This window comes from Danio aesculapii, chromosome 24, assembly GCF_903798145.1.
Source record: "Danio aesculapii chromosome 24, fDanAes4.1, whole genome shotgun sequence".
NCBI classification, from domain to species: Eukaryota; Metazoa; Chordata; class Actinopteri; order Cypriniformes; family Danionidae; genus Danio; species Danio aesculapii.
The window spans coordinates 12,791,237-12,818,186 of record NC_079458.1 but is presented as its reverse complement, the minus strand read 5'-3'; the positions used below and the strand labels follow the sequence as shown (position 1 = coordinate 12,818,186).

At 35.3% G+C, this 26,950-nt stretch overlaps 1 protein-coding gene across 2 annotated transcripts in view; it reads left to right on the top strand.

Moving 5' to 3' along the window:
• Positions 1 to 22,455: 22,455 nt before the first annotated feature.
• The window catches only part of rnpc3 (RNA-binding region (RNP1, RRM) containing 3), a 30,831-nt gene continuing 26,336 nt past the window's right edge, over positions 22,456 to 26,950 (top strand). Inside the window, exons 1-5 of one of the 2 annotated variants that reach the window (XM_056450543.1) lie at positions 22,456 to 22,498; positions 24,366 to 24,525; positions 24,620 to 24,667; positions 24,753 to 24,862; positions 26,765 to 26,848. In XM_056450543.1, coding sequence (XP_056306518.1) covers positions 24,370 to 24,525; positions 24,620 to 24,667; positions 24,753 to 24,862; positions 26,765 to 26,848 — 398 coding nt within the window. In that variant the 5' untranslated portion in view covers positions 22,456 to 22,498; positions 24,366 to 24,369. Of the gene's footprint in view, positions 22,499 to 24,365; positions 24,526 to 24,619; positions 24,668 to 24,752; positions 24,863 to 26,764; positions 26,849 to 26,950 lie in introns of those variants that run through there. The other variant, XM_056450544.1, reaches the window with a different exon arrangement.

Here is a 26,950-nt window from a genome sequence, read left to right as displayed (position 1 = left end):
GCAGGGGCAATGATATCATGCAGCACCTGAAAATAGCTCCGAGCTAGATAGTTAGGTTACAGTGCTGCATAATATCATTGCGCCTGCTGCAGCAAAGTTCCTTGATTATTACGCCAGAAATAAAGTATAGTTCCTAGCCATATCACCTCCAAAAATAGCAACTTTTCATTTTCCAGCAGTCTTTGCACACAGTGTAACTACAGAAAATGCAAGCTTTAAATAAAAAAATCTAAATATCAAAACACTTTTTTTAGATGCTAATGGTCTAATCAGATTCAAGAACTTATGCTAAGCTAAGCGAAGAGTGCTCCCACCAGACCAGGAGATTGGCTAAATTAATTTTAAAAAATGGTAAAACTTAACTGTTCAACCCTATAGGGGAGCTGGAAAATCAGCATATTTCCAAAAATAAGTAGAATGTTCCTTTAACACTGTTATAAAAATATATCGCTGCCTCCTCATGCAACACATGAATTTATCTGAGCACTCCAACAGCTAATTATATTTCCATTCTTGATAAACTCAGCCTGACTGAACATTTTGGCAGCATCTGGAGGGTAAAACAACAGCTCACTGATACAGGAAACATCTGATCAAACACATCAGGAGCTCCAGACTGATTCAACAAAGCACTCCGACACACCAGGGGATGTTTGCCCAGCCTCAGAAACAGAGGCAGCGATGCACATGGTTCAGACCAGCTGAGGTTACTGAGCAGTTGCTTGTTAGTGATTCCAAGCAAAAACAATAAGATAAATGACAAAAAAAGGTTATTTATTGGCATTAGTGGTTTTTATTAAGGCCTTTGGCATCCATAGAACCTTGTCATTGCACAAAAGGGTTGTAAAATTTGGTTATTTAATGGCAACATTACTGAAACTTAACTGTGTAACTTAAATTTTTCATAAATAATTTCTTTAAGAGATGGAGAGCAGGCCTGATTTACAAATGTTTTGTTCTGAATAACAAAAATACTGAAAACAGTAAGATCAGATGTATCTTTTTCTAGATTTTCTGAGCATTTACACTTCGGATATACCTCAGACTACACTCTAAAAAAATGCTGGGTTGTTCAACCCAAACTAAAATAAATATGGATCCATCCAACTGTTGCCTTAAAAAATAATCTAAATGCTCTTCCCAATGCCTGGTGACAGTTGACATACAATATGACACATTATACAAGATACAACAATCAACCCTTGCCTCTGATGAAACTTAAAGTAAGCATTGGCAATGTGAAAACCAAATATTATCAATCATCTGGATGTTCATCTCATGGTATGGGCCATGCTAGAAAGGTGACAGAAGCATGAAGGAATTTACATGCTCAATTAATGTTAGGCAACGGTTATTGGAGGTTGTACTTATGGGGGGTAAACAGTTTTGCACATTAATGTTTAAAGACAATATTGTTTGGTTTCTTTTGTTCATCAACTTGTCCTCAGAATCACACATGTATTTTTAGACTTTTTATTTAATTTACTGATGCTTTGGATTTTTTCATAACCCCAGAAAATTACAGAGGCTAAATCAAGGGGGTTGAATAATTTTGCTTGTAAATGATGAAATAAAGGGATAATTCCCCCCAAAATAAACATTTGCTTCACCTTTTCCAAACTTGTTTGATTTTCTTCTATTGAACAAAAAAGATATTCTGAAAAAAGCTGGAAACCTGTAACCAATGACTTCTATAGTATTTGTTGTTCCTACGATAGAAGGCGATGGTTACAGATTTTCAGCTTTGTTTAAAAAACCTTATTTTGTATTAAAACAGAATAAAGAAAGCCCTAAAAAGTTAATAATCATTTGAGGATGAGTAGATCATGCGCAAAATTGTAATATTTGGGTGAACTATCCATTTAAGACTGAAACATTGCAGTTTGTATTTGCGTGATTGTCCTTTTAACAGCATGAAAAACTAATTGTAGATTTAAACTACACTGTAAAAAAATACATTATTTTACTTTTTTTTCAGGCAGCTAGGGTGCTGGAAAAAAAGCGTAAAATAACAGCCAGTATATTACAGATATTTACAGTAAAATAACAGAAGGTAAATTACAGAAATTTACCGGAAATTTAATTTAAGGACATTTCTATTATTTAAAGTCTGTTATTTTTAAGGTAAATGTCTGTAATTAACGGCTGTTATTTTACGTTTTTTTCCAGCACCCTAGCTTTTTTACAGTGTATCCTAAACAACTGTGATTGGCTGATGTATTTAACAAAAAATCAACAGACATGTCTGTGGCCAATCTGCTCCATTCTGCAAATTATATTTTTAATAGAACCAGGGTGGACATTTCAGCAAAAAAAATGACCCAAAACACAGCCAAGGAAACTCCCCAATGATGTCAGAAAGAAAATCAAGCTGTAGAATGGCCAGCCAGTCACCTGACTTGAATCCAATGGAAAATACTAAATCAACAACTAGATCAGTTTGGATAGACAAAACTCACAGAACCATAAAAATATTTACACTTTGTCAAAGTGTTTGAAAAAACTCACACCAGTGACTGTATTCTCTATATGAGAGTTGTCTTTAAGCTGCCTTCACCAAAAAAAGCTTTTTTGGTTTCAGTAGTTCAGTACTTTCACATTGTGTCATTTCATTGTTATTTCATATAACAATTTTTCTGATTTTTATTTGTTATTTTTATGTATGTTTTGTTTTGTTTTTACCAAAATCTGGTTCAATTCCATATCAACACATCCTTTAGAATATTTTTCCCAGAAAAACAAAACAAAAACATGCAGCGTTGAATACATTTTTGCCCACTGTATAACAGTTTCAACAGAATGTGCTTTAATTTGCACCCCCGTAGAACAGAGTCTGTCAAAACCCCTATACAGCCAAAAACTGCAAAACGCATTTCCTTTGATTAAATGATGAAAAAAGGATGGTGGTTTCAAAGTAAAGGGCAGAACCATTTCTGAAGTCTTCAAAGTATTCTGGAATACATTCTTGGCCATGAAACAAAGGTTAAATCTGTGGGAGCTGCAGACAACACAACATTTTAGATGTAATATGTGTATAAAATATGTTCTGCATTCAGGATGAGGGAAGTGAAGACAACAGCATAATGACATCTTTCCTGTCTTAGAGTCACTAAAATAAAACCAAATCTCACACTCACTGATCACTGGGTGGCTGTAATTACGGTCTCTCTTAAATTACTATCCCTTTCTAGAATAGTTTCCGCACCAATTGCACGCCAAGAGTTCCTTAATTACAAATGCTTAGGCAAAGAAAAATCATATTGCAAAGATAGCATTATTAACTTTTTTCAGTAGTATTGGTTCTGAAAGAGTTTTGGGATTTATTGATGTCAAGCCGTTTCAGCACATGGGTAAAAATACACGTATTAGTAATACTTACAACCACTTAAATTAGTGTTAAAAATATATCTTTTTCCACTTCAGGTCATCAGAAATACTATAACATCTATAGCTAAAGACATATATGCTTTACGTCCTCACTTTCATTTAGTTTTTTCAATCGTTTCCCAAAAGCTGATCAAAAATGGAGAGCATCCAAAACAACTGCTGTACAATTTCATCCACCATTTTTGCTAAATTGGTCACATGACTAAAATGCGTCTCTATTTTCACATTTGCTGCGTTCCAAATCACATACTTATACTACGCCCTTAAAGTATGTATTTTTTTGTGAAGGAAAAGTACTTTTGATGTGTAACAAGAGTATGCAAGCTTTGGGACATACTACTTCTTCATTCACAGATTGTTATGTTGCATAGTTATGTCGCCTGTCAATCATCTCGACACATCATACAAATTTCTTTCATATTTAATTTCCTACCTTATTGGAGAAGCAGCAGGTTAATCTGCTATTCCAGAGACTTTCATCTAGAGAAATCTCTTCAGGTTTTTGGATAATTATGCATTCAGAAGTTAAGTGTCCAAACATATCTTTATATAAGTTCACATTGTTGTTGCAGATGAAATGTAACATGGGAAACATGATTTAATACACGTCTGCCATGTTTGTAGTTTATCTTAAATTTTTACCTGAGTATGTAGTTCTTATTGAATTCACGTCTAATGCATGATGTACTGTGGGCAATATTAGTGGTTAGAGTATGGATGGCTCTACACTTTTACACAAATTTTTACCAGAAATAGTAGACCATCCGGGATCCTTTGGCATGCTCTTTTCAACATACAAATTTTTGGGACATACTAATTCTATTTTCGAATATTATTTAGGATGGATAGTATGCGAATTGGGACGCAGCAACAGTCCACACTGCAACACCAAAGTGTCTTCCTCAAATGTATCCACTTTGGAGAGCATTTTCAAAAAGATATAGAAAAACACAATTTCAGTGTGGATGGAAGGCCAAAACAAGTGGAAAAAGGGGTTTTCAAAGTAAACGTACTTGGCAATTGGGAAAAAACATCCAGATTTTGTTTAGGAATTATAGGCATTTTGAAATATTTGGCAACACTCATTTTGTAAATAAACCTCTTATATGTGTTCACGTGCAATGGTTCAATTTGTTTTATTGTAATAGTCATATTCATTTGATTTTATAGATTGCTAAATTCTCAAAATTAATAAACATCTTCGATTGAGCCCATACTATTTATTGAGTTTAGTGAAGTAATCTCAACTTGACAAAGAGTTTGAATAGTTTAAACAAAAATGGCTTCATACACTTTGAACATTTTAGTGCCCCTAGTAATGGTGATATAAATAATTTTTGGAGTTTGAGTTGACTTTTGAGAATTTTTCTGCAATTGTTTGGTTCCAATCAGGCAAAAACAACAACAACAAAAAAATTAAAACTAGTTTGCAAAAGTTATCCTTAAAAAAAACCAAAGTACTACAAATGTCAACCAGGTGGTGGTCAAATCAGATGCATGCATTTTGTTTGGCTTGAAGGGACAAATTATGAAAATGTCCTCACCTTTTACTCACGCTCATGTGGATTTTAACTTTCAGGAATTTCTTTATTCAGTTGAACACAAAATAAGATGTTTTCTGAGAAATGTTGAAAAACAGCAGCCATTCATTCATTCGTTCATTCATTAGTTCATTCATTCATTCATTCATTCATTCATTCATTCATTCATTCATTCATTCATTTTCCTTTGTCCCTTATTTATTTTGGGTCACCACACTGAATGAGCCACCAACTATTCAAGCATAGCTTTTACAAAGCGAATGCCCTACCAGCTGCCCTTGACATCCATAATAAGGACAAAAAATATGGAAGTCAAAGGCTGCTGTTTTCCAACATTCACCAAATAATTTTCCTATAGGTGTTCAACAGAAGATAGAAACTCAAACAGGTTTTCATGTTTGGGTGAACTTTCCCTTTAAACCAAGGATTTTTAACATGTGCTGGAAAGTTGGCGGTTCATTCCACTGTGGAGACCCTGGATTAATAAAGGGACTAAGCCGAAAAGAAAATGAATGAATAATTAATGAATGAATTAATTTTTCTTCAGCTTAGTCCCTTATTTATCAGGGGTTGCCACTGTGGAATGAACCGCTAACCTGATCAGTTTTAGAGATGCACAGTGACTCCAACAATTACAATATTTCAATGCTTGAACCTTGATTCAAAAGGTAAAATATGTACACACAAACATGTGAGTACTTTGACCGCATCGTGAAACTGATTCGATTATGTAATTCAAGAATCTTCCGGGAAGTTCTTACCTCTAGAACCTGATGGTATATGATAACTACACATTCACTGTAAAAATGCTGGGTTCCAAACAAGTCCTTCATGTTGTCCCAGCACAAATCATTTAAGCTAACTGAACTTTTTTTATTAATTTAAGTGGACTGAACATAAAACAATTACAGTGTTTAAAAAAAAAACCTTAAGATATGTGTATTTTCAAGTTTGAACAAGCAGCAAAATACATTTATTTGAGTGTTGGCTGCTGGAATGGAAGTCCTGCCTTTCATTTATTTCAAAAGCATTGACTTGCCGTGAAGGGACTATAGTGACCTAAGTGCTGTGACCCATGGCAAGCAAAGCTTCACTCTCTCTGTCTAACTGCATTGCCTGTCTCGGCTCTGTTCAGACCTGCACTGCCTCCCCCTCTCCTCTCTTCCTCTCACAGCAGTCTGATCTCTGCCCTATCCCATCATACCCCACCCGCTGCAGGCCACTTCCAGCCCCAGCAGAGCCCTTGATTTAGTACAGTTACAAACACAGTCAGACATTTCACTACACTATAGTTCCTGCAGGTGCTGTGGTGAAGTAGTCAGGCTTGTGTTAGTTTCAAAATCTATATGATTGAGTTGGTATTAAGGGCGACGCAGTGGTGCAGTAGGTAGTGGTGTCACCTCACAGTAAGAAGGTCGCTGGGTAGCTGGTTCGAGCCTCGGCTCAGTTGGTGTTTCTGTGTGGAGTTTGCATATTCTCCCTGCGTTTGTGTGGGTTTCCTCCGGGTGTTCCAGTTTCCCCCACAGTCCAAAGACATGTGGTACAGGTGAATTGGGTAGGCTAAATTGTCCGTAGTGTATGTGTGAATGGGTGTGTGTGAATGTTTCCCAGAGATGGGTTACGGCTGGAAGGGCATCTGCTGCGTAAAAACGTGCTGGGTAAGTTGGCAGTTCATTCCGCTGTGGTGACCCCAGATTAATAAAGGGACTAAGCCGATAAGAAAATGAATGAATGAATAAGTTGGTATTAATATTAGTTATTGCATCAGCCAATACATGTGAAAATTTTATGTTATGGTTGATAAACCTTTGAATTATTTTGGCCAATTTATGTGATGGAAAATTGGTAAAAGCAGTTATAAGGTTTTAACATTAAAATCAGTGTAAATCAAATGTAATGTATTTCATTTTTGTAATTAGCCTCAGAAAACAATCATATAATTAGTTTTTATTGATGTATTTATCAGTTATCAGCTTCCAAATATAAAGAGTTATCGATTATCACTTACATAACTTACATAAAATAATAAATAAAAAAGAATACCTTTTTTGTATAGCGCCTTTAAAAGTTGCTTTCTCAAAGCATTTTACAAGCAAGCAACACAACAAAATAAAAAAAAAAAAAAACACACATGACTAAAACAAATAGATATTAGAGACAGATACAAAAAGAATTACAATATACACTCACCGGCCACTTTATTAGGCACATCTGTCCAACTGCTTGTTAATGCAAATTTCTAATCAGCCGATCACATGGCAGCAACATGCATTCTGGCATGTAGACATGATCAAGACGATCTGTGTGGGGGATATTTTCTTGGCACACTTGGGCCCATTAGCACCAATTGAGCATTGTGTCAACGCCACAGCCTACCTGAGTATTGTTGCTGACCATGTCCATTCCTTTATGACCACAGTGTACCCATGGCTACTTCCAGCAGAATATGTCAAAAGCGCAAATAATCTCAGACTGGTTTCTTGAACATGACAATGAGTTCACTGTACTCAAATGACCTCCACAGTCACCAGAACTCAATCCAATACAGCACCTTTGGGATTTGGTGCAACGGGAGATTTGCGTCATGGATGTGCAGCCGACAAATCTGCAGCAACTGCGTGATGCTATCATGTCAATATGGAGCAAAATCTCTGAGGAATATTTCCAGTACCTTGTTGAATCTATGCCACAAAGGATTAAGGCAGTTCTGAAGGCTAAAGAGGCTCTAACCCGGTACTAGTAAGGTGTACCTAAGCCGGTGAGTGTATATACACTCAGAAGTCAGAATTATTAGCCCCCCTTTGAATTGTTTTTACTTTTTTAAATATTTCTCAAATGATGATTAACAGATTCAGGAAATTTTCACAGTATGTCTGATAATATTTTTTCTTTCGAAGAAAGTTTTATTTGTTTTATTTCGGCTAGAATAAAAATGTTTTTTAATTTTTTAAAACCCATTTTAAGGTCAAAATTATCACCCCTTTTAAGCTATTTTTTTAAAAGTCTACAGAACAAACCATCATTATTGGCCTAATTAACCTAACTTGCCTGGTTAACCTAGTTAAGCCATTAAATGTCACTTTAAGCTGTATAGAAGTGTCTTGAAAAATATCTAATAAAATATTATTCACTGTCATCATTCATTCATATTCTTTTTGGCTTAGTCCCTTTATTAATCTAAGGTCTTCACAGCGGAATTAACCGCCTACTTATCCAGCATATGTTTTATGCAGCGGATGCCCTTCCAGCTGCAACCCATTTCTGGGACACACTCATCACACTCATACACTGCGGACAATTTAGCCTACCCAATTCACCTATACCGCATGTCTTTGGACTGTGAGGGAAACCGGAGCACCCGGAGGAAACCCACGTGAAAAATTCTTGCCTCTGTTAAACAGAAATTGGGGGAAATAATAAACATGGTGGCTAATAATTCAGGGGAGCTATATATAATATACTATTTAGTGTTCATAGCGATGTCAGATTGACTTTCTAATTAGTTACAGAGGAAATTGAGTTTACTGTATGTAGTCTTGCTTTTTTTTAGTATCAAAATGATGTAAAAGTTCTTGGCATGCTGACAGGTAATTAAAGTATACATATGTGAGGATTTTAATAAAAATCTGCCCCAGTTATATATGAAATACCATATTTGCATGATTCTATATTCAAACATTGAACCTTATTTGCTCACAGACAACCCCAGCCATAACCCTTAACACTTCCATCTCTCTATAAAGGTAATGAGTGGTTTAGAGTGTAAAAAAGGCAAAAAAGAGAAAGATAATATTCCCATCGCTCATCCAAACACACCTCCCTGTGGAAGAAAATGTCTCTATTTAAGTAATCATAACGTTCCAGCAGTTGCAAATATAGGGGGAGTAGACGCCGAAAACATAACTTTCCGACATTTTCATCACTAAGAGGATTTAACAACAAGAACGGCAGTTTAAAAGCCGAGGAGGCAGACTCTCATCTTTCAAAACACAGATACTTCAAGCACTAGCATGTCTATGCTTGTTAGCTTCAAGAAGAACTGCTCTTTCACTGTGCAGATGCTTCAAAAACCCCTAGGGCTTTTCTGCAGCGCAGTATGTACATTTATGATGGCGATATGTTTTAACTGCAGCAAAATAAATAAGTCCTAGAAAAGTTAGGTTGAGCTAGGGAATTAGCTACCGTTCAGCTAAATGCTAATGAACTTTCTTTGCTAATATGTAAGTTCAGTACAAGTAATTTTTTTCTGCTTTATACTTATCTATTTATACTCTATCTATCTATCTATCTATCTATCTATCTATCTATCTATCTATCTATCTATCTATCTATCTATCTATCTATCTATCTATCTATCTATCTATCTATCTATCTATCTATCTATCTATCGGTCTGTCTGTCTGTCTGTCTGTCTGTCTGTTTATCCATCTACCTACTACCTACCTACTTTCCCTCCTATCCATCCATCCATCCATCCATCCATCCATCCATCCATCCATCCATCCATCCATCCAACAAAGATTAATAATTATTAATCAATCAATCCAACCATCCATCCATCCATCCACCCATCTATCCATCCATCAATCAAAGATTAATAATTATTCATCCATCCATCCATCCATCCATCCATCCATCCATCCATCCATCCATCAAAGATGGATAATTATTTATCCATCCATCCATCCATCCATCCATCCCTCAAAGATTAATAATTATTGATCCATCCATCCATCTATCCATCCATCCATCCACCCTCCCACCCACTCACCCATCCATCCATCCATTCATTCATCCATTAGTGTGAGTCTTAACTAATTTAGTACACTTTAAATGATGACAACACTAATTTCATTCTTTTTTGTTTGTAATAACAGTGAAATTGCAACAACCCATGTACGTATTTTAACAGTTTTAATTACTACAAATAACTTGCTAAACAATATTTAGTGTTGTGATTGCCGTGGTTTAAGTATGGTTGTGTAAAACCATGATTTTTTGTTTTATTTATAGTTAAGCCATGCTTCATTTTCAGAATAGAATTGCTTATTTTTTGACAAAAAATGGTACATGTAGATGCACCAGAATAATAATAGCCTATGTCTAAAAATAGAATAAAACCATTGGATGATGTGTCATTCCAAAATAGTGCCTGGAAATTTAAAGACATGTATTGAGTCATGCTTTGCTTGAGTCATGCCTTGCTCAATAGAAGTATCTACACTATAGAAAGGGCGGAAAAATAAATAAATCATTTATTTATAATGCTACATGCCCTACATTTCCAAAATACAGCTCAAATCTGTCTGGAAACTTAAATTTAAAAAAATGTGTGTGATATGCAATATCAACACTCTCAGTTCTGCTCAGGTGCCCACATCAAGAACATCAAGGTTGCCCACTCAGCATTGAGGATGATCTCAGGACGGCAAAAAAAAAAAAAAAAAAAAAGAAATGTGTGTGTAACATCAAAGTGATCACTGATGCTAGAGCCAGGGCAAAGGAGGAGAACCGCTATAGTGGTTATGGTGAACATGTTCATTGCCATGTGGTCCATACTGCATTGCGGGGTGGAGCGCAGCATCAGCGAGATAATTGCTGGCTGGGATAGTGGTGCCTGGTCAGGCCTATGTATTGGGTGAGGTGCATGAAACGTACATCAAAAGAAAATATACAGCTAGACTCCTCAGCAAATCTCTTATTAGTGGAGCTCAAGAACTAAAATAGCATGTTCTCCGCATGCATGAACATTGTGGTCATCTTGAAGCTTTGTGCACTGCTATGTTAAGTAATAAATGACGTCGGAATAGTAATTAGCTGTAATTAGGGTTTGGCATTGAATTATATTGCTTACTTTTGAAATTATTTTGTCTAATAAGGTTCTTTTATGCTGTGGATTCAACCTCATTTGGGCTTCCAGGCTACGTGCATTACTTCTAGTCTTCTGAGAAATCTTAAAAATGAAAACTACATGGCTTGAGTAAAACACCAGGTACCTCCCAACCCAAAGGTCATGGTTTGATTTGTGAATCTCCCATTTTTTTTCTTGCTAAGTGTCTAGTGCTCTCCCTTACATTCTTTGTTAAGAAACTCAAGTCATAGTCTCCACACAACGATGAAACATGAGAATTAGGTCAGCAGTTTAACACTCATACACACATAAGGCAAGACTTATCCTGAAAACATCCCAAATTATTCTTATCCCATATTTACAGTTGGAAGCAAACCAGCTCTGTGATCAACTCAGTCAAAGCCACACATTTCAAAGCTCTTGTGATTAAGGGAACGATCTGACAGAAATTATGACTGCCATAATTGATGGTATACACTACAACAGTTACAAGTATGGTGAACTGAGAAACATAAATAAAGCTGAAATGCTTTGACTTAAAATATTACTTAATGCACTTAAGGACATTTTCCAGGATGAATTTGCAAAGAATACAGTGCATGCATAAAGTATTCATAGCGCTTTACTTTTTCCAAATTTATTTATGTTACAGCCTTATTCCAAAATGGATTAAATTAATTTATATCCTCAGAATTCTACACACAATACCCCATAATGACAATGTGAAAAAATATTTTTTTAAATTGTTGCAAATTTATTAAAAATAAAAAACCTGAAAAATCACATGTACATAAATATTCACAGCCTTTGCTCAATACTTTATTGATGCACCTTTGGCAGCAATTACAGCCTCAAGTCTTTTTGAATATGATGCCACAAGCTTGGCACACCTGTCTTTGGGAATTTTTGCCCATTCCTCTTTGAAGTACCTCTAAAGCTCTATCAGGTTGGATGGGAAACAATGGTGTAAAGGCATTTTCAGATCTCTCTAGAGATGTTCAATAGGATTTAGATCTGGACTGTGGCTGGGCCACTCAGGGAGATTCATCAACTTGTTGTAAAGCCACTCCATTGATATTTTGGCAGTGTGCTTTGGGTCATTGTCCTGCTGAAAGATGAACCGTCGCCCCAGTCAAGAGCACTCTGAAGCAGGTTTTCATTCTGGATGTCTCTGTACATTGCTGCATTCATCTTTCCCTCTATCCTAGTCTTCCATTTCCTGCAGCTGAAAAACATCCCCACAGCATGATGCTGGCACTACCATGCTTCACTGTAAGGATGGTATTAGCCTAGTGATGAGTGGTGCCTCGTTTTCTCCAAACGTAAGACCTGGCATTCACTCCAAAGAGTTCAATTTTAGTCTCATCAGACCAGAGAATTTTGTTTCTTATGGTCTGAGAGTCTTTTGGCAAATTCCAGGTGGGGAATGGCTTCCGTCTGGTTTGCAATCACTTGAAATGTTTGTGGCGACGATGCAGACGCCGTTTAAGCTTTGCAATTGATATGCAGCCATTACACCATTACAGTCAGATATTCTCGAGCCGAAGCACCATCTGCAATCACCTGAAAACTGACAATTGCTGAAAACACTGGAACAAAGTCTAGCTGAAAACATCGGAGTAAAGGTGTACAGTAGCCTACTGTCTGCAACAACCTGAAATCACTGGCGCACATGTGCCTTTTGAAATCACAGGATAACAATCACTGTCTGGAAACATTGCAGAACAGTCAATTAAAACACTGAAGCAAAGTTACTATCTGCACTGGAGCACTGTATTATGTACATCTGCTGTTTATCAATCTGCCAGAATGAAGAAGAAAAAACATCTTAACAAAACGGAAAAGCTATCTGGTTCATATTCTGACACAAGCTTCGGTGTCTTCTCTCATGACAAAATATCAAAAGCAGAGCAAAGCATGACAAAACAGAATGTTTAAAGAGACCCGGGCTGGCTTGTTTTCATTATATTGGGCTCACATCTGCATGGCACATTGCTCAGGAATCTGGTTTGTGCTGATATCACCATCATATGGATCTGATTTATTTTTTTCTGTTGTCCTGGGACTAATTAGAGAAGTGATAACTCTAACTCACTCCACTGGTGCATTGCTTCATCCATCTTAATTACAACCCACAGTGAGATCCAAACAAACACCCCAAAAGTAGAAACATGGTGTGTGTGTGTGTGTGTGTGTGTGGAAAGCATGTTGTTTGGACATTGGCTGGTGCTGATGGTCTTTTGGAGAGAATGAAAAAGATGTAAGATCGTGAATAACGGAGAGAAGGTGTGATCTAGAATTGGTAATTTAGGTAATGAGATCTTTTTTTCTTTACACATGCTTGCAACAAAAGGCATAAGGAATTATTTAGTATAAATCTCCTTTTTCCCCAAAACATAACATCCTTCCTTTGACTTTTTACAGAGGAAGATTTAAAAGGGAAGCAGCAGCTTAAGACTAACTGTCAATGTGATTTAACATGCTGTAAGCAGTTAAAGTTATTTGCTAACTTCCGCTATTTTTTCCGCAAAGTTCTACCATTCGCCATGATTACTACATAGACATGTCAATGCTTTAAATTAGCCAATAGCTTTAATTTATGCTATACTTAAACTATGACCCGCAGCTCAAAGTCTTTAGCAGCAAATCTCATTTTAGAGACAAAAACACATTTGAGTGTACTATGAGGCAGTAACATTTGTGTTTTCCATAAAAACAGAAAATAAACGGGTTAAATGTGGTTCATATATGTTATTTCTTAGGTTTAGGTTAGGTTTTTATAGTGTTTTCTGCTGCTAAGTTTTTCCATAAATATTTGTTTTTATTTACTGAGTGTTCATGTAGCATCATTTCATTCTGCATTACATCTACTGTGATGTTCTTAATGACAAAGTAAAGGAAACTGACACTGAAAAGCAAACTGCTACAAAATGTTTGTTCAGCTTTATAGATTACACTCTAAAAATAAAATGTTCGATTGTTGTAACCCACATTTGGTTAAATTTTGACCTACCTAGTTTCTGGGTTAAAATTAGAGCTGTCAAAAGTTTCATTATGAATAACCGCATTCAAAATAAAAGTTTGTATTTATATTATGAGTACTATGCATATACACATGTACACATTTGAGAAAATGTTTATTTAAATGTATAAATTAAATATTGATATCTCATACAATTTAAATATAAATATACTCTAAATACATATGTAAATATTTTAGTTTTTTATTTTATATGCTTGCATTTATATTTACATAATAAATATACACATTGCACACACGCATATTACCTGTATATATATATAAATATATATATAATGTAAATACATAGTACTTTTATTTTGGATGTGATTAACCGCTATTAATGAAAGCACTAGTTTAATTTCTAAAACGGACAATAGAGTTGGTCAAAAAAACTAATTTTACCCATTTTTAGTTAAAGAAACCTGCATTTTTCAGGGGCAGGTCTCCACTGAGGTGTTTTTGTGCAGCTGTAAAAATTCATTCATTCATTTTCCTTTGGCTTAGTCCCTTTATTCATCAGGGGTCGCCACAGCAGAATGAACCGGCAACTTATTCAGCATATGTTAAACACAACGGATGCCCTTCCAGCCGCAACCTAGTACTGGGAAACACCCATACACACTCATTCACATACATACACTACGGCCAATTTAGTCTATTCAATTCACCTATAGCGCATGTCTTTGGACTAGGGGAAACTAGAGCACCCGGAGGAATCCCACACGAACACGGGGAGAACATGCAAACTCCATACAGAAATGCCAACTGACCCAGAGACAGCAACATTTTTGCTGTGAGGCGACAGTGCTAACCTCTGAGCCACCATATCACTCCTAGCTGTGAAAAGGTGTAATATAAATTGAATTGAAAAAAACTGACCCAACATTGGGTTTGTCCATATTTGACCAAAGGATGGGTTGCAACCCCTAATTTTCATAATGTAACCTTTATGGTTCTGCTTTGACATTTCAGAACAGGATACGAATCAGCTTTTCCAACATGTTAGGCAGCTGCTTAGTTTGTTCATTTCTGACCTAAATTTGGGTTAAAACAATCCAGCATATTTAGAGTGTGTTTATGAGATCCTCCTCTGTGTGTATATTTTTGTTTGTGAAATAAATACATATTGTGTCAGATGTCAGCTGACCAAAATTCAATGTCTAACCAGCATCTAAGGACAATGTTATTTTAATGCCCAAAAACAACATCAAATGACGCCGATATTTGGTTGATTTTAGGTTGTGTTAAAAAGTGACCAAAATCCAAGATTGAGCCAAAATCTTAAACCAACGTCATATTGATGTCAAATACTGACATTTATTCATCAGGTATGGCAACCAAAATCCAGCGTCTGATATATGTCATAGTGGTAACGTCCACACAACGTCAAGCTGTAACATCAATAGATGTTGATATTTGGTTGCTTTTAGGTTGGACATTGATGTCGTTGGCCTGATGTTCGGTTCTGACGTCAACCCGATTTTAATTTCCAAACAAAACACAATGTCTCCACAATGTTGGGATACAACGTCAATCTGGATGTTTAAGTCAACGCCTGCTGGGTGTTTAAGTCCATTTCGTTCATCATACAGTATACATCTTTCATCTTCTCATCAGTGACATGCATCTAAACAGTCTCTGGGTGAATGCGTGTAAAAATTTAGGATGTCTTCTTGGACACATTTAATGCTTCAAAACAGCTTGCTGTGATTATAAATCGCCCATGTCTTGAGGTAGTTCATTATTATGCGATTTACTTTCTATGTTGATTTGATTGGACAGGAATCACAGGACAAATTTTTCTAATCCTCATAGCCAAGAAAAAATAGTGATTGCAGGTTGAAGGAAAGGGGTGGAGTAAAAGTACCAATACAGCACTAAAAATATACTTAAGAGAAAGTACACATTTTTAAAATTACTTAGTAAATTACAATTTCTGACAAAACTACTCAATTACAGTAATTTGAGTACTGGTAATATGTTACTTTACACCACTGGTCACATGACAGTGACATGACAAATGTAGTGTATATGAAAATACTTCTGCCAAACAAAATTGGATTAACAAATGTAATACATAGAGTCTGCCAGTACGTGATTTCAGAAACAGTGATGCTATAATACAAACAAACAAACAAAACACTAAACAATTAAAACATGAAGAAAATTTGACATTTATTTATTCACTTCAAGAGTTTCTTTTCTTCTGTGCAGGATTTACATTTTAAAATAATTTTTAAATATTAAATATATATATATAAATGTATATATTATATATATATAAAAAACTGTTGTTCCCTCACTTTCTCATCGTGATTTGTCTTTCTTGGAATAAATGAAAATGGGAAACGGACACATATATACATCCCACAGAGAATAAACAGGAAATTATCTGTTTATTTACTTTCTTTTAGACCTTTAGGACTGGTTCTGAACATTTGGGATTAAGAATTCTCCCCCTACAGCATGGACAGTGGGCTTGTTTTAGAGCTGTCATATAAATTACAGCTAGAGGAATGTGGTGTCTTTCTGCTTGTGTTGATGCAGAAAACGCCTTTACTGCACACTGGCCTTTTTACACCGATCTTTTCCCCCCCTACACTCTCCCAAATGAATGTTTGTTACAGGCAAACAGCTCGGCTCTGCTGCCCCAAGTGTGTATGTTTGTAAAACTCAACCCTGGATGTCCAAATACAGGAAACTCACCATTAAACATTGCCCTCATTTCAGTGGTCATTATATTTCAGGTAAACTCCTGTGAGTTTGAACTTTTTTTTGGTTGTCGTCATTTATAATAAGTCTTAATTCATACTCGTTCGTTTTGAAGGGACACTCCACTTTTATTATTATCCTCATACAGTTAAACAGTTGTGTTTTACCATTTTTAAATCCACTCAGCTGATCCTTGGGTCTGGCGGGAGGTCTTTTAGCTTAGCTTAGCATAGATCATTGAATTGGATTAGACCATTAGCATCAAAGAGTTTTGATAATTTATATTTAAAGCTTGAATCTTCTGTAGTTACATTGGAAAATAATAAAATAGCTATTTTCTAGGTTAATATGACTAGGAACTAATCTAATAATGAAGTTTGCTGGCATGCATAGCTGCAGCAGGCACAATCATATTCCAACTGGTGGTGTAAGTGTTATTGCTGGGGACTATTTTCAGGCAAGGCATAATATAATTGTGCCTGCTATAGCCATGATATGGCAGCAAATTTACTTGATTATAACAACGGAAAGTGAGTAGGCTATTGTTCCTATAGTCATATCGGCCTAGAAAATAAAAACTTTTAATTTTCCATGAACTTAAAACTACAAGAGCTACATTTTAAATAGGAAAATTATCAAAACTATTTGATCAATTTTGAGTGAGTTGCTAATGGTCTAATCTGATTCCATGATTTATGCCAAGCTAAGCTAAGGGTTCCCCCACCAGACCTGGATATCGGCTACATGGATTTAAAAAATGGTTCAAAAACTCAACTGTTGAACCATATTGGGGAGCCAGAAATGTGGAGTCAAAAAATGGGCAGTGTTGCTTTAAAGGGATAGTTCACAAGGAAAGCAACAGTACTTACTCATCCTCAATTGGTCCCAAACCTTTATTAGTGGTATTTCCTTTTCCTACATGGATTTCAAGCTTTGCAAATATCAATAATAGATAGAGCGAGATGCTAATGGTCTAATCTGATTCATTTATTTATGCTAAGCTAAGCTAAAGGTTCTCCCACGAGACCTAGAGGTTGGCTAAATGGATTCAAAAATTGTAAAACTCAATGCTTGAATCCTATTAAGGAGTCAAAATGTAGTCAAAAAAGAGGGAGGGTTCCTTTAAAGGGGTAGTTCACACAGAAAAGCACATTTACTCACTACTTACCCTCAATTGGTTACAAAAGTGGTATTTAGTGTTTTCTACATGGAAGCCAAGTTTTGCAAATATTAATGACAAATAGATAGAGCGAGATGCTAATGGTCTAATCTAATTCAATGATTTATGCTAAGATAAGTTTAAGGTTCTCCGACCAGACCCAGAGATCAGCTGAATGGATTCAAAAATGTTATAACTCAACTGTTGAACCCTATTGGGGTGTCAGAAATGTGGAGTCAAAAAAGGGGAATGTTCCTTTAAAGGGAGCGTTCACCCAAAAAGGAACATTTACTCAGTACTTATCCTCAATTGGTCCCAAAACTTTATTAGTGGTATTTAGAGTTTTGTGTATGAAAATCTAATTTTGCAAATATCAATGACAGATAGATAGAGTGAGATGCTAATGGTCTAATTTGATTCAATGATTTATGCTAAGATAAGCTAAAGGTTATTCTACCAGACCCAGACTGGAAGTCAAAAAAGGTGGAATGTTCCTTTAAAGGGATAGTTCACCCAGAAAAGTACATTTGCTCACTACTTGCTCACATCCAATTGGTTACAAAGCTTTTTGAGTGCTATTTAGTGTTTCCTACATGCAAGTCAAGTTTTGCAAATATCAATGACAGACGGACGGACCGACATATTATATAAAGAACATTTCATTAACAGCAGTCACCACATCAGCCAATGACAGACAGGCTTCTAGAGAGCTCCCAGTCTCTCATCATCATGACAGAGCTGATTTATTCTTCACAGGGCACTGCTGACGGAGCACTAGCCTTTCCTTTTGACACGTTTCTGTCACTCTGGTTCAGCAGAGAGGGTGGTCAGAGGACCGTTCGCTTGGGATTTGAAACCTTCCACTCCTCCCTTCACCTGTGAAATTTCAGAGCCGGACGGTCTGAAAGAGCACATTGTTCCTCTTTGTAAGGAATGTCCATGTCGTCCGCAAAGAAGGGAAGAAAAAAAATTCATTTGCACTGGAATTTGGAGGCTGCTTGACAATAGCGAGGAGGATCTCCAAGTGAAGCTGGCCCATAAAACCAGGGTCACTTCCCTGTGACTGTGTCCAGAGAATGACAAGAACTCATAAAGTCTGTCATCGGGAGTGAAATTGTGCATTAATGAATAAAAGTTGAAATATTCTGTAGATTAAAGGCAAAACTGGTGACTTTTTTTGCAGTTTGCAAAAAAGTTTGCAGTTTGCAGTTTTTTGTTTGTCCACACTGAAATCCACTTAAAAAAAGAAAGGATTATTTACTCAGTACTTACTCACACTCAATTTAACCTTTAATAGTGTAACACTCAGTGGCAGATAGATAGAGCAAGATCCTAGTGGTCTAATCTCATTCAATGATTTATGCTAAGCTGAGCTAAATGTTTTCCAAAGAGACCCTGATATTGCCTAAATGGATTCAAAAATGTTAAAACTCAACTTTTGAATCCTATTGAGGAGTCAAAACATAGTCAAAAAAAGGGCAGTGGTCCTTTAAAGGGATAGTTCACCCAGAAAAGAACATTTACCCAGTACTTCCTCACACTCAATTAGTTACACAGCTTTATCGCCCCATTCACACAGGGCGTCAGAGTCAATGCTTCCCATTCACTTTGAATGGGTGACGTCAGGCATTGCCGAACTGCATTGTGGATCCGTTGGCGTCGATTCAGTGGCATTGCTCGCTGCAGAAGTTGAGACTTTCTCAACTTTTAAATCGCCAACTGAAGCGTCAACCAATCAGATTGCTTTATGCAAATACCCCAGCTCAGACAGTAGCCAATTGCTGACTAAATTCTAAGCTAAACTAAGCTGACTAAGCTAAAAAGTTATTCTACCAGACCCAGAGATCAGCTGAAGAGATTCAAAAATGGTAAAACTCTGAAATCCACTTCAAAAAACATGGTTGTTGCAGTTTAACCATGGTTACCAGAAATTTGCACCGAATTTAATCATGGCATATTTGCAGTAAAACTGTGGTTATACAAATTGTAATCTGCCCAAAGAATCATGGTTACACTTTTATTGCAATCTTTAACTATTGTAAATGTGCAATAATGTGAATTTGTAAGGAAAGGGTATTTGAATGCAATTATACCATTGATATATATAGTGTGTATATATATATATATTTTTTTTTTTTTGGTCAATCATGTTGACAAGATTTCTTAATTAGATTTTTCTGTTTAATTTAAAGACATAATTTTGATATTGGGAGCCTATGAAATTGGTATAATAATAATAATAATAATAATAATAATAATAATAATAATAATAATAATAATAATAATAATAATAATAATGACCCAGTGGCGCAGTGGATAGCGATGTCGCCTCACGGCAAGAAAGTGGCTGGTTCGAGCCCCAGCTGGGCCAGTTGGCATTTATGTGTGGAGTTTGCATTTTCTCCCCGTTCTGGTGTAGGTTTCCTCCGGGTGCTCCGGTGTTCCCCCAGTCCAAAGACATGCGGTATAGGTGAATTGAATAAACTAAATTGGCCGTAGTGTATGTGTGTGAATACAAGTGTGTATGGGTGTTTCCCAGTGCTGGAGTAGAGGCTGGAAACTTGGCGGTTCATTCCGCTGTGGCAACCCCTGATTTTTAAAGGAACTGAGCCAAAAAGAAAATGAATGAATGAATTATTATTATTATATTATGATGACATTAAAATAACCTTTATGCAACATAAAGAGCAGCAATTTTAAGTATTTGAGTAAAAATCAACAACTTGAAAGAACTTTCCCAGTGATGGGTTGCAGCTGAAAGGGCATCCGCTGAGTAAAACTTCTGCTGGATAGGTTGGCGGTTCATTCCGCTGTGGTGACCCCGGATTAATAAAGGGACTAAGCCGAAAAGAAAATGAATGAATGAACTTGAAACAACAACTTTTAATACTTTAGCTTACCAATACGATGTGCAGCCACTAGCTAAACAATAGCAAAGATAAACAATTAGCAAATTTGCCGCATGATCTTTTTTCTTGCTCACTGAAAATGTATTTTGAAATGTGAAAAAGGGGTGTCATGGAGAAAAAAAAAACGTCTGAATGAGTGCGACTGAGCAGACAGAGGGGCAGTATGGGAAGGAGGAAGGGAGGGCAAAATTTGGCTTGGTCAAATGCCAGCTGTACAGATTTGTCTGATCTCCACATAGTGTGAGCATTACTGAGAAAAACTGAGTCAAGACGTGAGCCCTTATAAAGGTCAACTTGTGATTGGCTCACTGCCACGAATACATGCTAACTGCATTCATCACGCTGAGACATTGAGACCTGGTACTAACATTTTACAAAAGAGTTAATTAAAAATAAATACAAAAATGAAAGCCAGTTAATAACACTATGATAAAACATTTAAATATAAATCAATTAATTATTGAGGATCTAATTTTATTAAGGGTAAATTAATTATCATGAGGGTGCAATAATGTGAATTTGTAAGGGAAGTTTATTTGAATGCTATTACAGTTTTTATGTATTTGATATATTTTTAATATTAATCAGTGGTTCTAACTGTCGCCTCACAGTTGGCATTTCTGTGTAGAGTTTGCATGTTCTCCCCGTGTTGGTGTGGGTTTCCTCCGGGTGCTCCGGTTTCCCCCACAGTCCAAAGACATGCGGTATAGGTGAATTGGGTAAGCTAAATTGGCTGTAGTTTATGTGTGTGAATGAGTGTGTATGGCTGTTTCCCAGTACTGGGTTGCGACTGGAAGGGCATCTGCTGTGTAAAACATATGCTGGATAAGTTGGCGGTTCATTCCACTGTGGTGACCCCTGATGAATAAAGGGACTAAGCTGAAGGAATATAAATGAATATATATTTTCTGTTATATATTTTTGACAAGATTTTTCAGTTCATTCTAAAGACATAATTTTGATATTGGGAGCATATAATTATATTAAGGCTATATTAAGTATTGTATTAATTACTGCATATTGTATCTTGTATTATATTAAGGGTTTATTAATTATTGTAAGGGTGCAATAATGTGATCTTGTAAGGTAAGTGTATTTGAATGCTATTACACAATTTATTGTTGATAATAAAATTATATTAGATGGATTTAATTAATTATTTAATTAAACCCAGTTAACCTCAGTCTTGTATAAAATAAATGTAAAAAATGCATATAATAAAATAAATAACAACACATTCAGTTCAGTTAATAATATAAAAAGTAAACGAATGACTGAAACAATCAATGAGTTACTCAATTAAAATGTAAACAAAAATTTCTTAAACCAAGATAAAATTAAAACTCTCACAGCAAGGAGGTCGCTGGTTCGAGCCTCGGCTGGGTCAGTAGGCATTTCTGTGTGGCGTTTGTATGTTCTCCCCGTGTGCTCTTCCTCCGGGTGCTCTGGTTTCTCCCACAGTCCAAAGACATGTATGTATAGGTGAATTGGGTAAACTAAATTGGCCTTATGAGTGTGAATGAGTATATGTGTGTCCCAGCCATGGGTTGCGGCTGAAAGGGCATCTGCCGCGTAAAACATATGCTAAATAAGTTGGCGGTTCATTCCGCTGTGACGAGCCCTGATTGATAAGCCAAATAAAAATGAATGAATGAAAAAATGAATGAATGTCTGTCTCTTTTAGCGCCTTTTCTCGACTAAGTACTGATAATGATTCATTTAGCTGCAAACACCGCCACCTCGTGGTCCAGAGAATGATGTGGTTTCTTCATTTGAACGGATTATGATTGATGCGAAGGTGCACCAATGACTGAATTGACTGATCCACAAACTACCAATCACGTATCAGATTTGCTTGCTTTCATTAGACACGCCTACAAGCGTCTGCAACTGCGGAAGAGGGTGTATTTGAATCGGGTACGTGTGTTTAGTATCTCTTTTACTCTCAACACACGTGATATTTTTTTTGTCTTTATTCCGGTTTGTGCTTCTAAAGTAGCGCAATAATTATTTGTTGTTGTTGCTGTGTTGTTTAAACGGTAAAGACTCGTTCATTTGTTTTTGACCATTATGTTGATGTTGATGCTGATGCTAATGTTTTTAGTCTCGCTTCAAAACAAAACCCCTTAACCTGCATGTTTAGCCGCTTTTAAAAGGTTATTTTCTAGTACGATTTAAGCCTGTTGTTAAATGCAAATACAAAGTGTTATTTTGTCTGATATAAGGGCTATGTTGCTTGTTCACCAGCTATCTTTCTTTTAGCATTTCTTCTAGCTACTGTGTTTCCAGGACTTGATTCCCCCAGAACATCACTAGCGTTTAAATTCAGTTCCGGACTATATTATTAACGACGGGTTTACTACTACACTGTAAAACCCAAAAAGTTAAGGTAATTCAAACCGTTTGAGGAAACCGATTGCAACAAACAATTTAGGTTCAAAAAACAATCCTAATGAGTACTGTGAACTTAATCCATTTGAGTAAATGAAGCAATTTGAGCACATTAAAACCCAATAAATGAAGAGAACTCAAACCAACTGAGTACTGTAAAGCCCATTAAGTTTAGACAACTCAAATCGTTCGAGGAACCGATTGCAACAAACCATTTGAGTTAAAAAAAACGCATCTATATGAGTACTGTGAACTTACTCCATTTAAGTTGAAGTAATGAGGTAATTAACTCATTCCCTTCAACACTGAGTTCAAAACTCCTTTTAAATGAGTAAAATTAACTTTCAGTCAATTTTGAGTTAACTACACTCATTTCATTTGATAAAGCTGACTGTTGGGTTTTACAGTGTAATAAAATAAAAACATGGTTATTGTAGTTAAACAATGTGGCAAACGTAAATTAGCCATGGATTTGCAACGATAGATATACTGAGGTTATACAAATGGTGCCGAAAACACATTTACTACACATTTACTGTAATAAAATCATGATTCAACTGCATTAATGTCAATTTATAAGGGAAATGTACATAATATAAAGGACTTTTTTGTTTATTTATAAAAAATTTTTTGCAAAGAATGTTGGTGACATTTATTAATGTGATTTGATTATGTGTGTCAGAGTTTTTTCAGTTTGTTTTCACATTCATTATTTTGATATTGAGATCATATTAAATTGTTTTCAATATATTATATCACAGATTATTACATTGTTATAGTAACATTTTAAATATGTCTCACACAATGTAAATAGCAGCTCCTGACCTTAAATACTATTAGAATTTAGATTATTTATCTTTTATTGTTTTACTTCTGTCATCTTTAATAATTACATGACCTTTTGTGAATATATTGTGCAATAATGTCCCACAGTTCTACCAAAAAAAATAAAAAAACACTTATTCTGACCTGTCCTTACTTAAATATATAAAATAAGTAATGATACGATTGAAAAAATATTTTAAATGATAAAATATTTCTTTCTGACAAAAAGATAACATATTATTTGAGCTTTAAACATATTAACATATCATATAGAGCTGCAAAACTTTAAATATTCATCATATAACTTGTTTTTTATGTTGTAAATAGGGCTGGGTGATATTGCAAAAAGAAATATCACCATATCATGTTTCATATCATTCAATATCGATATATATTGAATATTTTTTAACAATACATTTAGGAATATTAGGATTTTTTAATATTTTACAACTTTATTTTAATTTAACAACATTACTTGACAGTTTAGGGGCCATCTTTATCAATAAGTGTAAAAATGTATAATCATCCTTAATTTTTACTCAGGAAAGTTATTCTTCTTTACATCTAGGATCATGGCAGAAATGGACGAGGCTGACGTTCAAACAAAGAAAAGCAAAACCCTCATCATTCGACATCTGCCCAGAGAACTCAGTAGAGATGAGAAAGAGGATCTCCTCAAATACTTTGGGGCCTCCTCTGTCAGAGTGCTGTCAGAAAAGGGACCTCTAGTAAGTTACACAATTTTTAAAGAAATTGCAAATTGCTGTGTGTACACTTTGAAGTGAATAAATGCAGCTGACCTGACTGTGTTGTCGTCTGTAGAAACATATGGCCTTCGCAACTTTCAGCAGTGAGACCTTAGCCTCTAAGGTAAAACTCAAATACACCTGTTTCGCTTGTGGTTGTTTCTTTTGAGCTGGTTTTGCATAAACGAAATCTTTCTTTTCACCCACAGGCGCTGAACAGACTCCATCAGCTGAGGATCCTCGGTCGCACACTAGTGGTTGAGTTTGCAAAAGATCAAGACAGCGCCAGTGTTTTGAAAGATCCACCAGTGTCTGACAGGTAAATGGCAAAATAAATAATGGTCACACTTTACAATAAGGTTTCATTAGTTAATGTTAGTTAATGTATTTACTAACATGAACTAAGTATGAACGATACTTGAACGCATTTATCAATCATAGTTCAATCGTAATTTTCTAATGTAATATTAAAATCCAAATTCTATAAATTCTGTACAGTAAATACTTTATTGAATTATTAAATTATTTTTTTCATCTAATTAGTACATTAGTATATATTTTTCATATATTAATACATTTTAACAAATCATTGTTTATTTTGTCTACTTTTCAAAACTTTTTGAATTTAATCTTTTTTTTAAATGTAATATTTTTTATCCTTATCCAAGAAAAAGCTGTAAAGCATAATGTTTTAATATAATATTATTGGAAAAACAATTTAACTTGAATAATTTTCATCTAGACCAACAATAAAATAAAAATTAAGCCAATTCATAATTTCAAGTGATGCAATACAAAGATATGAAAAATATCCTTTACATCAAATGTTAGGTTTGAAATTAATATTTAGCATTAAAATTAAGCCATTTTATGCAATTTCTAAGGCAAAATAATTGTAAACACTACACGTTATTTGATGAGGTGGAAATCTTGATGTTTTAGGAAAAAGGTAATGATTCTCAATTGGAATAGAAATCAGTGTTCATACGGTCATAGAAAACGTGGAAAAGTCATGGAAGTCTGACATGGTATTTTCCAGGCCTGGAAAAGTTTTGGAAAAGCATAAAAACCCACAAAGTTTTGGAAAAGTCATAGAAAGTAGTTTAACAAATATCTGTATACTTGAATTAGGGCTGTGCGATATTGGAAAAATCAGACATTCTAATATTTAAAATGTCTGTGATATATATTGCGATGTGAAAACAATTTTACCTGATGATTTAACATGTTTATTTTGATTGATTGGGGGATTTTGTAGAGGAGTGAATCTTGAATAATATACAACAAATAAATTACAAGCACAGATAGATAAAATATAGTAAAGATAAAAGTGAATTATAGTTTTCAGGTATTCACTATTCAGGTACAGATTTTGAATAATCAACAAGTCTTCATTGTATATTATTAAATCTTTATTAAAATTACAAAAAATGTCTTGTAGCCTGATGGTTTAAACTCTGAAATATTAAAATGTTCACACAGTCACAGGCCTTAAAGTGACAGTTTACTCAAAGATTAAAATATACTCACTATATACTCACACTTCACTTGTTTCAATACTATAGGAGTTATTCAATTGTATTCTTTTTGTGTGCATGAAAAAAAAAAAAACTCATAAATGTTTGAAACAAGTGAAGGGTGTAATGAAAATGGTATGTCGTTTTTGGGTGAACTCTTTATAAGAATCTCTTTATAAAACACATGCAGAGGATAAACTTTTACTTCATAATGATTAAACTCCATATTAAAATATAATCCCAACATTGCATATCCTGCGATGTGACTATTGCAGATGCACACATTGGGATATCGATGCTGAAGCAATATATTGTGCAGCCCTAACTTGAATATAGGTTAGCTGTCTTTACTTCTTCTTCTGTCCTTGGCCAAAATCTTGCTCTCACATTGTTAGTGCTGTGTAAGCATTTTAAAAACAAATTTAAACAAAATAGATTGTTGCGTGTTCTTTAATATGTTGTTATAAATTTTAACGTCTTTGTATTTCTTATTATTTACCATGTATATGTAGACATTACATGAAACATTACATCATGAAAATGTACTTGAATGTTCTGGAAAAGTCCCTGAGATATGCAAATGGACGTAATTTGAAAATTATTTGGGCTAGTTTTAGAAAAATGTGCTAAACCAAAGATTAGACCCCAAAGTTAAAGAAACACCCTTATACTTAAATGGCTAACAGTTTTCTCTTATGTCTCAGAACCGCTGCTGCCGAAAAAGAAAAGAAAGAAAAACAACAACCCAGTGTTCCTCTGATGGACACCAGCATTGCACCCAGTCTGGGGTAGGTACACACACACACCTACACACCTGTGCTTGTTTGTTTGTTCAGCCCATTGACTTCATCTCACTGAGCCACTGTGTTTATGATGCCACTGGAGATTTG